Source organism: Ipomoea nil, unplaced genomic scaffold (assembly GCF_001879475.1).
Source record: "Ipomoea nil cultivar Tokyo-kokei standard unplaced genomic scaffold, Asagao_1.1 scaffold2826, whole genome shotgun sequence".
Taxonomy (NCBI): domain Eukaryota; kingdom Viridiplantae; phylum Streptophyta; class Magnoliopsida; order Solanales; family Convolvulaceae; genus Ipomoea; species Ipomoea nil.
The window spans coordinates 2,157,351-2,169,572 of NW_017619254.1; the positions used below are offsets into that span (position 1 = coordinate 2,157,351).

At 33.3% G+C, this 12,222-nt stretch overlaps 1 protein-coding gene across 1 annotated transcript; it reads right to left on the reverse strand.

Annotated features, from left to right (window-relative positions):
• Positions 1-1,150: 1,150 nt before the first annotated feature.
• LOC109159018 (expansin-A3) lies at positions 1,151-3,018 on the reverse strand. Its single transcript, XM_019306996.1, has 3 exons — positions 2,753-3,018; positions 2,359-2,674; positions 1,151-1,938 (listed from the first exon to the last, which is right to left on the reverse strand). Exons 1-3 carry the CDS (start codon positions 2,898-2,900, stop codon positions 1,629-1,631), a joined length of 774 nt encoding a protein of 257 aa, XP_019162541.1. The 5' UTR covers positions 2,901-3,018; the 3' UTR covers positions 1,151-1,628.
• Between the last annotated feature and the right edge of the window lie 9,204 nt (positions 3,019-12,222).

Sequence of the window (12,222 nt, forward strand, 5' to 3'; positions counted from 1 at the left end):
TGTGAAATTACAAAATTTTAGTCAATAAGTTTCCAAATAGGACCTAAGATTTTGTTCTTCCAAGTTTCGAAATATCTTGGCAGAATCCAACTTTGGTAATTCTTTTGATAAATGTAGAGGAATATATCCGAGACAACCAAAAAAATGAGTCAAGGTGCAGCGCATTCAAACTACATTTGGGGCCATCCCCATTAGCTTCCCTCCTTTTCTTTTTTTTTTTCTTTTTTTTCAACTGTACTTAAAAATTGAGAAGCAGATAAAATAAACCCCTACATTAGGTGCATTTTTTGATCTACAGAAAAGTTTACAGTTGCTACTCGAATGTGCGCTTTGGGTCATCTTATGATCCTTGTCGCCAAAGGATCATAAAAAGGTAAATCAGTCTAATTTGTCCATAGTAAATCTGTTCAAATAGAAAAAAATCGCTGTAAGTTGAACTTGGAACCTTATAGTTACCCGGCAATCCAATTTTGAAACAAACAGACAAATGCAAAAGAGTTGAAAAAAAAAAAAAAAACAAAACAAAACTCTTGACTTCTCTACCATGACAAGTCTTCGAGTAAACATATATAGGCGCAGTAGGAAGCTCCCTAAGGTACAACCTATTGGCTTTTCCAAAAGGCAACAAAGGCTTTTTAAAGCAAGGCCGCCACATGCATTTCTCAACTATCACCAAAACAAAGCATTAAGTTAGCAATTACCCAATCCGCACATCGTGACATGCTAAGCAATTCTGGATCGTTACTGCCTAACCCCCAATTCATTTTCACATTTAGGGTCTTGAAATGATGCTTTTTTCAATAGTATACACGTAAAAGTCAATACCTATGATTTCTTTACTCAAAATGGTATGAAAGAACAATTTTTTTCCTACTTATGAAAGAATAAATGAGATGACATTAGTCTCCTCGTTAATCAAAGATATGATTTAATTATCTGTAGTGACTCATTAATAAACCAGAACCTATTTAATGTCCAAAACACATGATAATAACTTAATGTCCAAAACATCAACTCATCATCCCTACCACAATAAAACCCCCAACAAAATCCCCTTTGGACCATCATAACGTGTACTACATAATCACTGCAACGCAATAAATACACACAACTAACCATATGGTGTATTGTGTATAATAATAATAATATATAAAAACAACCAAAAGCGGACTGGTATAATAATATATGTATGTAATAGTTTCATTACATATAATAATTGGTGTAAACAGTAAAGAGAGCTGCGGGCTACATTGCATTACTATTTTGCTATCCCTGCAGCCGCCTCAGCCTCCACGGCTCACCACACTTTTTCACCGTCGCCGGCTTTTCTTAACATTTCGCCGGCGACCACTTACAGACACCATAAAACAGAGCAAACCCAATCCCATGGGCTAATTAATTAAAGTAAGCAAACACTGAAGAACCCAAAAAAAAAAAAAGTAACAAAGCATATTACTTTTCCTATCCTATTATCTAATTTCCCAGACTTCAAATTTTTCCCGGGAAAGAGTAAACTTATATAAATGCATGATGACAAACAAAAATATTGTGTGGAGTTTTGAGGTGAGGAATTCTTCAGGGGTCAGTTTAGTATTTTTGGTTTTTTTTTTTTTTTGGTTTGGGGGTGCCTAGGCTCGGAAATTCTTGCCCTGGAAGGTTTGTCCGAACTGCCAATTGGCGGGCGCCACGTTCCACGAGGTGACTTGGCGACGGTCGCTGGCTCGGACCCTGAAGGAGAGGGACTGGCCCACAAGGAAGGCGCTGGTTTCCCAATTTTGCCCCCAATTCCTGGACAAAGTGATCCATGGGGTTCTGGATCCCTTAACCAAGACCTTCTGGATATCACCCGCACCCGCCACGTTGGTCACTAACACCAAATTAAAGTAACGGAAACCGTTAACGGTGAACCTAATCCCACCTTGCTTTCTGCATGGAATCCTGAAAAATAAAAGCAAACGTAAATTAGAAAATTCAGTCTTATTTAATTTCTTTATTTATTCATCTTTAAATTAGAAACAAAATCGGAGCACTTTTAGACGGTTACGAAACACAACGGCGACTAGGTAGGTATTTCGGGTAAGTAGGGGCCCACCAAAACGGCGCCACTGGCCAGTGGAGTGGAGCACTGTGAGCAGAGTAACGGAAACCGAAGCACGGGTTTTCCGGGTACTGTTACGCCGTTTGGATTACCATAGTGCCCTCGACAGCGCCGTTTCGGAACATTAATAAAGGTTAGTGTGAAGAGAACTGGAGAAGTGGAAAGGACAAATTAACCCCTCCGACGCTAAAGCGAAAGCTGCAATTGGTTTTTGCCATTTTTGGGAAAGAAAATAAAGCAGTAATGGCGGGGGGACTTACCGGCGGAAATTAACCGGGACGATCCCGGCACGGTAGGCGGCGATCTTGAGGAACATGGGCATTGCGAGGTCGAAGTGGGGGCGAGGGGGGTTGCACCACCCACCATTGTCGTTGGGAAGGGCGAAATTTGGCGGGCAGAAGTTTGTAGCGGTGACGAAGATGGAAGGGTTTCCCGGGCTGCACGATCTGTCGTTGCTGCACTTGATCTCAAAGCAGGCTCCGCAGCTCAGCCCATTGTTGAACAGCGCAGTGCTCAGTGCGGCATTGTTAACTCCGTAGCCCTGGCTATACAGATTCCCGTAACCACACGCGCCGCCTGCAAAAAATTTTAAAATAAGTGGCCGCGTTCTGAGACAGAGCAAAAAAAAATTGTGGCCAAGTACGAGTATCGTACCCATAGTGCCAGAAGCGTCAGCGCCGCCGTAAAAGGTAGCGTGGGCGGTCTGCCAGGCGCCGCCGGAGTAAACGCCGGGGATTCTAGCATGAACAGCAGTGAGAGAACAGAGGAGAAGAGCAATGCAGAGGACTCGAACCGCTGCCATTTTCCCAGAATCACAAAAGTATTCAAATTCTGCGCGTATGAGAGAGCGAAAGGGGTTTTGGAAGAAAGTATAGGAATGTGGGTTTGGGAGGCGAATGGAAAGCGCGAGGAAGGAAGGGTACTTATGGAAGCAGAGAGGTTTAAGGGAGTGTTTGGGGAGTGGTGAATAAGGGTGGCGTGGGCTTCACATCTAACAAGGGCAAGCTCGGTAATTAATTAATGCTTTCTTCATTTTATTTTTACATCAAGTGGAATATAGTTATACAAATACACGAAGAAAATTAAATACATTTATTATTTTTAAAATTGGAAAGTCGTTATACGGAGTAGTATAGTAGTATAGTATACTCTGTATTTGTTTTTCCTAAATTAAACTATTTACAAATTACAATTGTACTATTACATAAAAACTACTCCATAACATTAAAATAATTTGAATACTATCATTTCCTAAATTAATTTAGTAGCATTATTCTTACTAATTTAGAATTACGATATTAGTATATTTGTCATTGTAGTAATTATATGAGTTGAAATTCATAATATATGTGTGTATGTTGAGTTTTCAATTTAGGCAATGGACGGTTGGTTAATACGACCGATCAAAATTCAAAAGAATTGTTATGAAAAAGTATAATATGTTATAAATATATTATTGAATGGCCATTATCATTTAGTCTTTTCATTTGCCCTTTCTCTAACTCCTTCATTATGTTGAGAAAATGAAGAGTTGTATTTGTGTGTGTATATATATATATATATATATATATATATATATACATCTTCATAGATTAATGAGAAAGGTGCTTTTGAGATTGATATATCTTGTGTTCTATTTTTCCCTCTACTCTTCCATTCTATATTGCAATCTTATTCATCTGTACAATCCACACGTTACCGTACAACAATCTCGATAAATTGAATTAATTAATAGGCCAAATTACAACATAATAATTGTTGTAAAATATTATTGCTTTTTGTATAAAAGATCTCTAATGTAACCCTTTATAAGTCCTTTTTAGACTATTTATATAGCTCTGAAACTACTTTAGGTTTCCAACCTAAATTAAGAAAATAAATTTCATAAATCACACACATTAATTACAAATTAAGTATCGAAGAATTTAAAGAAAGTAATCCTCTAAATCTTAAAGACATCCTCAATAGTGAGGATTTTGGTACAGAATTGTATAACATAAGACACAAAAATGCATAGCACAATACGCAAAAGTGCATGTTATATTTACTTTATTTCAGGTGCAAAATCAATACGCTTAAAATATAGAATTGTATCACATGAGATACAAAAACGCATAACACAATACACATATACATGCTTTGCTGTAAAAAAGGGGAAAAAGAAGAACTGTAACCTGAATTGAACAACAAACAGTCACTGTCAAAATTAAAATTCAGAACTACATCGTTTAGGATTAGAGTCCGTCCACAATATAACGATTATCATGCAATCTCATACTAAAATAGATCTGAAATAAGACTGACCATCCATTCGAACTGAGACCAAATGCACAACCACTAGCACTCAACTAACCCATCAATATGAATATGAATATGCAATATGAATGGATGGACAAGTGTGGATCGATTGATATGCATAAATTGAAGTGTAAACATGCTAGTGGGAGGAGGCGTTGATATATATATATATATATTCCGCCATTTTGCCTCTCCCTTCCTTCCTAGCCTGCACATGGCAATGGAATAATGAAATGAAGCCACTAGTAGTTGGTTTTTATGTCAAATTCATCGCAATATACTAAAGATGTTATTCAATCACGGATTGAATTTGTTCCTTACAGATTATTACAACAAAATAATAAATAAATAAATAGAGAATTTGTTCCATACAACTTTGGTGCTTACCTATATGAGATAGAATCATAGTTCAATTCACCGTTGTCGTAAGTTGACAAATATGCATGCAATAGGCATCAATCCTTCTACCTCATTTTATTTTTGAATTGCAAAATTTATAAATAAACTAATGTAATCTTTATATATATATATATATATATATATATATATATATATATATATATATATATATATATATATGTATGTATACGGTAATGATCTTTGGATTCTTATTAGTAAATTCAAGACTCATCAGCAAATAAATTTAAATATGATTAGGTTATATATATAATAATTACTCAATTAGTAAAACAGCGAACCAGCTTGCTCATGCCTAGGCAAAGCAGTTGGCACCGGGTTTAGTTGTATATATGATTTGAGACAGGACTCCCCTATCTATATCCAGCTCCTCATTCATTAATACATCATTGTTGATTTGGCTTTCGAAAAATAAAAATAAAAAACCCCATCAGTATAGAGTGATTTAGAGTATTTCCACCGGTGTTTTTGACATAATTTTTGCATGGTTTTTTAGGCCATGTATCTTAGGTGGAAGTGAGAGAAAATTTTAGTATGTTGCAGGAGAACAAGTTTTTGGTCTCAATTGTGGGCCTAACTAGTCAGCCCGAACAAATCCACCTAGTGCGCGTGAGGCGCACAAGGAGCGCCTAGTCGGGCGCGTTAATGAGAGTTTTTTTAAATTCTGATTTTGTTTTTCGTTTTTTCTCTTCTCTTCCATTTTATTTTTCCTAATCATACTTACAAAAACTTCTAAAAACCGCAACTGTTGATGATGCTCTTAGTCTAGTATTTACTTCTTTTTCTTTTATATTTATTATAATATAAATTCACACTACAGAAAAAGGGAAAAGAAGTTGACTTGATGCATAAGAAACAACAATTTAGAGAGTACACTGTAGTACTGTACACATCATATTTACGTACTATGCATATGACATTATTATTATTTCAGTTTTACCGTTCCATGAAATGCTTTAATGTGAAGTTTCCTTAATAAATAAATAAATAAATATATATATATATATATATATATATATATATATATATATACACACACACACACACATATATAGTACTATATTTATTGTGTGCTACTATTTTGAAAATAAAGAGGTTGTGGAGTCACATCAGTGAGAAATGAAGCCATGTGCCTGCAACGGATGCCAAAGTAGTTATCCCGGACCAACAGCGTTACATATTATTTTTTTCTTCCTCTCCCATACATATTAATTTTTTTTTTTTTTTTTTTTGTTTTGAACATATACGTATTAATTATTTAATTTACGTTCAAATTACTTATAATGACTAATCGAGTTCAAATCAAGACGATAAATATAAGAATCAAATTTAAAATTTTATAGTTACCAAGCTAACTGACCTATTCAATTGAAATTGCTCTCATTACATATTAATTCTCATCATTATATTCAAATCTTATGACCTAAAAATAGGGGAAAAAAATTCTCAATGCCCATAATAAATAAGTACACACACACATATATATATATATATGTAATGCACATGTGATTGGAATAATTGAGTGGCCTGGGTTGTTTTTCTTGTATCTAGCTTCTTCTTCTCCGACTAGCAAAAAAACTTGTTCCATCCTTTCTGCTCTTGGGTGAATCCATATGGGAATGGCCAACCAAGCATGTGCCTTCACTTATTGCTCCATATTGTTGTATAAAAATATCATTTTCCTTTAACGTATACAAACTAATTAAATGGTGTATGTAAACTAAAATTAGAGACAAGAGAGTGATTCATAAGGAATGTGTGATTAAACTTGTTGAATTCATGTACGTATGTACTACTACTAAACTCTGACTAAATTTGTGCTTACACTAATGAAATTTGTAGACTGATATGAAACATGACGCGTTTATACTATTGACATTGTTAGTGGATGACTAACAATATAAATACATATATATCCAATAATCACCTTGGTAGCTAACCAATATAATGTGTTCGTGTTTTGAGGTGGGTATGCAAAATGAAGAAAGAATGTGATTGTAGATGGAAGGAAATGAAATTATAGATAGAAGCTAGGTGGAATATGCACGGACGCGGGGGAGGATATGGGAAATCTGCCAAATCATCATCGTGGATCAGGAAATAAAGGGAGGGAGGGCAGTAGAAAGAATTAATAAAAGCAGATAATAAAGAGGGCAGGGGATATAATATATGCAACGTAACGTAACCAAATTTAATTTGATGACCAACTAACCGCACCAAAGGTGGTGGGTGCAGTGTAGTAGCCATCAACGTAACCCAGATCCGATCCGCTAGCCACCCCAATATACACGTGAATTTCGCACCCTTCATATCGTAATATTGGCCTCTGATCTTCAATCTTCTCCTTCTACCTCATCCCATCCTGTATGTACACTTGTACCCATCTCAACCTCAATCCCTTAGCTTTTTGCGATGTGATGATCTGTGAACTGGAAATTTGGGAGAATGCTAGCTAGCTAGCTAGCTTACTACTTTAAAATCAACATTGCACCATACATGTTTAATTTGGGGTTGATGGATATAGTACGAACGTTATTTCATCATCATCATCCTAATGATTGGCAAACTAGATAAGTTGGTACATATATAGCTAGGGTACTAGTGAACGTGTTTCAAACTATCTACACTTGAAGGCTAGCTGGCTAGCTTTGGAGATTGAAGCTAGTGTCGTTGTGCGACATGTAATAATGTGGAACATTAGGTTGTTTTAGTGTTAATCTCAACACTATTCTCCTAATTTCACATATAATCATATGTTGATTTTAGGTTGATTCGCGTACAGTGTAGGAATGCGCGCAATGGATCGGAACAATAACATGGAGGATGTGGTTGAGTGGAAGGGACTCATTCATTCTTAACCAAAGGTCAGAGTTCGATCTTTAGGCTTGTGTATGGAGCAATGAATTTCTAGGCCAGCTGTTCCACCCAAAAAAGACTATGTCCGACAATGGAAACCCTAGGTACACTCAAATGTCAAAGGTTTGATCCTTAGGCCTTGGTAACATTGTTGAGATAATTAATTGATATTCATTTTACTTAACTTAATATTCTAAAATTTGAGGAGTGAGGATGAACCACAGAATCATGAATTACAAAATTAAACTCATATTAACACTAAATTTTCCAGTTCCAAAGCGGCAAAGCCAATCATTTGAATTAATAAATGTACATCCTAAAAATATAAATAAATTAACAACAACACCACATAATAAATTATTAATTAATTAATCAACAAATAAAATTAAAGCATATACCCCACGGATGTTTTAAGTTAAGTTGGGTACTTGATAGTTGATACCTTTGTTATTGAAATCTTGAAAATTAAAATCTACGGTTTCTTGAGAGTAATAATAGGTATTCATCGTAGAACATTAGCTAGCTTATTCAGGTGGTATGCTTTATAATGATTACATTTAATAATAATAATAATAAAATTTAATTAATTAATTATCCGACTCATTATGCCTTACCCACACGATTATTAAACCACATTTGCAGTACAAATCAAGTTTTCATATTGCTTCAGTCTACACCAAAATCAAAGCTTATATAATATGCCTACACTTTTGCCTGTTCTAATAATAATTTGTATGAAAAAATATAGGTTAGAAAAAAAATATTTTTTTCCTTAAAAATGATATTATTAAATAGTTTAGAAATATGTATTTATTAATGTATTATTATCCAAGAAAAAAAAAAACATATAAGCAAAGAATCTCATACACAACATGGGAGGAGACGTGACTTAACAGCTATTGAATAAGCATATTTTTGAAAGTCAAATAATTATTAAATTTATAGATAAATTGTGTTAGTCATTTGAATAAATGCTCCTCCAGATTGCACTCTGACAATTTCTTATTATTTAGGGAAAAAAATTCATATTTTATATGCATAAAGTAATACGGAGTATTATTTTCATTCCTTAAATATTTAAAAAAAAAAAAAAAAAACAGTTTTTCATGTTTTTTTGTTTTTTTCGTACTTCTGAAATTTGGATTCCACATGTTCCGTACTGTTTCCCAGTCAAGGAATGGTAATTTCTAAATACTTAAATAATTAGTTTTTAATTAAGTATGTCGGTGATCAAATGTATTGATTAAAATAAGAAGAGACGTGAGTGGATTGCTATGGAATATGGATCATTAGTTTTTTTTTTTTTTTTTTTTTTTGAAAATCTATGGATCATTAGTTATTTTAACACAGATGGATCATTAGTTATTTTAACTTGCACTATGTTGACTTTTGATTTTGTTTTGTTTTTAACTAGAAAGTTTGATGTAGAAGTAGATGTTAAATTACTTGGTTTAACATAAAGTGATCAAGTTATTAATATGAATTTATGTAAAATAAAGATATAATAACGAATAAAAGAGACAATGATTTTTATGTAGATCTTTAATTTGTATGATTATGAGAACAATAATATTGTATATGATTATGGTTGAGGGTATTAATACTTATCAATCTTTAACTTTGGTTGTATTCTTGGTGAGCCAAGCATGAAGGTGTGCATAATACATGAGTTTAATTGACCACATCTAATATTATCAAATAGTATAAATATAATTAATTAAGAGGCTTGAACACTAACTTAAATAAGTATATAAAGCTTGTTTTATTTTTGAGTTACATACGTTTTTACCAGATATGTAAAAAAAGAAGAAAGGAAAACAATTTAATATCTTAATTTCTTCCATTTTTAAATTTTGATTTGTATTCCCTTTTGGGTTTTTGTGGAGAGATGGATATTGATGTCGAGAGAAGAAGGAACAAAGGTGCATGGAGATGACAGAAAGACTGAAATAAGAGCATGTGAGTTAACCTTTGAAATGGAGACACTACAAACATCTCCCATGCAATTTCACTACTGTATTGTATTATCAACTCTTTCTTTTTAATTTTATCTCTTTTTTACCAGACCACATATTTCCTCAGTCAGAGTACACTAGTTAATTGTATTTCTCATACTTGACTTGAATCCAAAACTTATAATTACAATGAAAGAAATTCATGTCATCTCATTTATATTGTACTCATATGTTAAAATGAGATAAAACAAATTTAGTTATAGGTCTTTTTCAGTGTAATCGCTACTCTTTTATTTATTTATTTTTATTTTACTTTTGGAGTGGGGGCTTGTGCATGTAAACATGATAGGATAGTCATTGAACATGTACATGTGGGGACTAATTCAGAAAAATAATAAAAATATATCAGAAATGGAAATTACACCATGGGATCTGAACTTCATCTCACGTAGGACAATGAAGGAAATAGAAAAGTTGAACGGTCACTATCCAAGTCATCTAAGAAATGAGTTTCACTACACAAGCTCTGTTCTTGAAAGTGAAAAGTTTTATTTATTTATTTATTCATATATGCTTACCTACTGTCCATTATTTCAAAAGTTATCCAATACCCAATTTTATTTTCTTATATATCTCTATAGTCACTAATGTCTCCAAGGTTAAACATGCAATGCATTACATTACTGTGCATGCATAGAAAGAATGCAGACAATAGGTCTTGGTATGCACTTCGTTTTGTAAATATATAAAAAGAGAAACACAAACAGACAAAATTTAATGTAGGAAACAGTGATATGAATGAACGTGGCAGAACTCAAGAACACCCAGTTTCAAGTGTGTTTAATTTCTCCCAATCCAAAATGTGTACCATAATTCTAAAAAATAAAATAAAAATGTGTACCATAAATTGACATTAATTGTGTTATATGCATAGTACAAACCAGCTGTTAATACCGACTTTGAGGCTTTATGGTCTCATATTCTAACTTTTTTAAAAACATATATCTTCACAGTACAGTTGTCATTGTTTGTTTCACTGGCTTCATCATTTTCGTCGTCGGTGTTGCCGTTGTCCTGCCTAGTACTTATGCTTCTTTCCTAAACGTTGTTACACAAGAATTAATTTTTGTTATATATCATTTGTTATTAGAGTCAGGTCAATTGAAGCATGTGCTTCATCTCAATTAAAAGTCTAAGCTGCTAGTTAGATTGCACATTTATGTTTATAAACTCTCTGACACCAAATTGAAGAGTATGTGTTCCATCTCAACTAAAAATCTAAGTTGATAGTTGGATTGCTATATACTCAACAAGGTCAAACTTCCAACTTAGAATTCCCATGCAACTCATTTAACACGATAAAAATTGTGTCTTGTAATTTTGTGTTTTGGTATGTGGGCTCATGCAAATTACGATATCATTAAAATAACTAAGAAATTGTTTGATTAGTAATTATCGAAAAAATTAACAATTGGAAACGGTGGTTTAGGGAGGATTTGGTTCATATTTTTTGAATTTGAAATGAATGGACATGTGTAAATGAAAGCGAATCAACGTTAGAAGTTGGATACTTGGATGGGGTGGTTATTAAAGCAGGGAAAATTAGTTAATAAACTGCGGGCACCTAAATGTTTTAGGTTAAATTCAAGTAGACAAGATTTATAGTTGTTGCTAACTTTTGTCCAACAATAGCTGTTACGTTTTCAATATTATCTTTCAACACGCTTTTATATATTGTCCAAAAAAAAAAGATGAGAGAAAAATCATTAATGATTACAGGACAATGTAAAAAATTAAAAAAAAAAAAAATCAGATACACACAATAAAATTTTTTGTTGATGACTGTTTGAACTTAGGTATGCAAGTGGTTGGAATCTTGAAGATAAGCTACCCAGCTCAAAATGTAAATGCATGTTTTTTAAAAAAAAAATATTTTCCATTAAATTATGTACGTATAATATGGTAGCTTTTAGCATTGAAACAGGCTTTTATCTACTCCACCTATATACCCTTTTAATGCAACTAGGCAGGTCTGCCAATAGGTGCATTAGGCCAATCTTTATTTACACGGTTGAATTTTGGAGGTCTATAAAGCTAAGTTGTTGTTGAGGTGCATGGGAGAAGATATGGTAGGTTGGATTTGAAGCATTCATGAATTGCTATGCTGGCTTCATTTCATTCACCGGCCCCCAATAATTGCTCCGAAAGCAACGTTGTTTTGATTGCTCTAATACTAAATTAAAAAAACGTGTTTCATTTTAACTAAAAAGATTGAAACGTCAAATTCAATCGAGCCAAAATGATATTGGAGTGAAAAGAACTTGGTTTTGTACAAGTAATAGTTACAACATATAAAACAATGGATAGTGTACTTGAAATAATGTAACTCTTTTCCCCAGTTTCCAAAACCCCTTAGTTCTGCAAAAGATAGTATCTATAAACAATTGAAAAAACGAAGGTCTTTCTCAACTCAGGTATTTGTACATATTCATTCAGGTATTCAAATGATTCCTAATAGTTACATAGACCTTCATTCATGTAATGGAAGGTTAGCTACAAACATTTTCTTTTTTTTTTTTTTTTTTTTTTTTTTTTTTT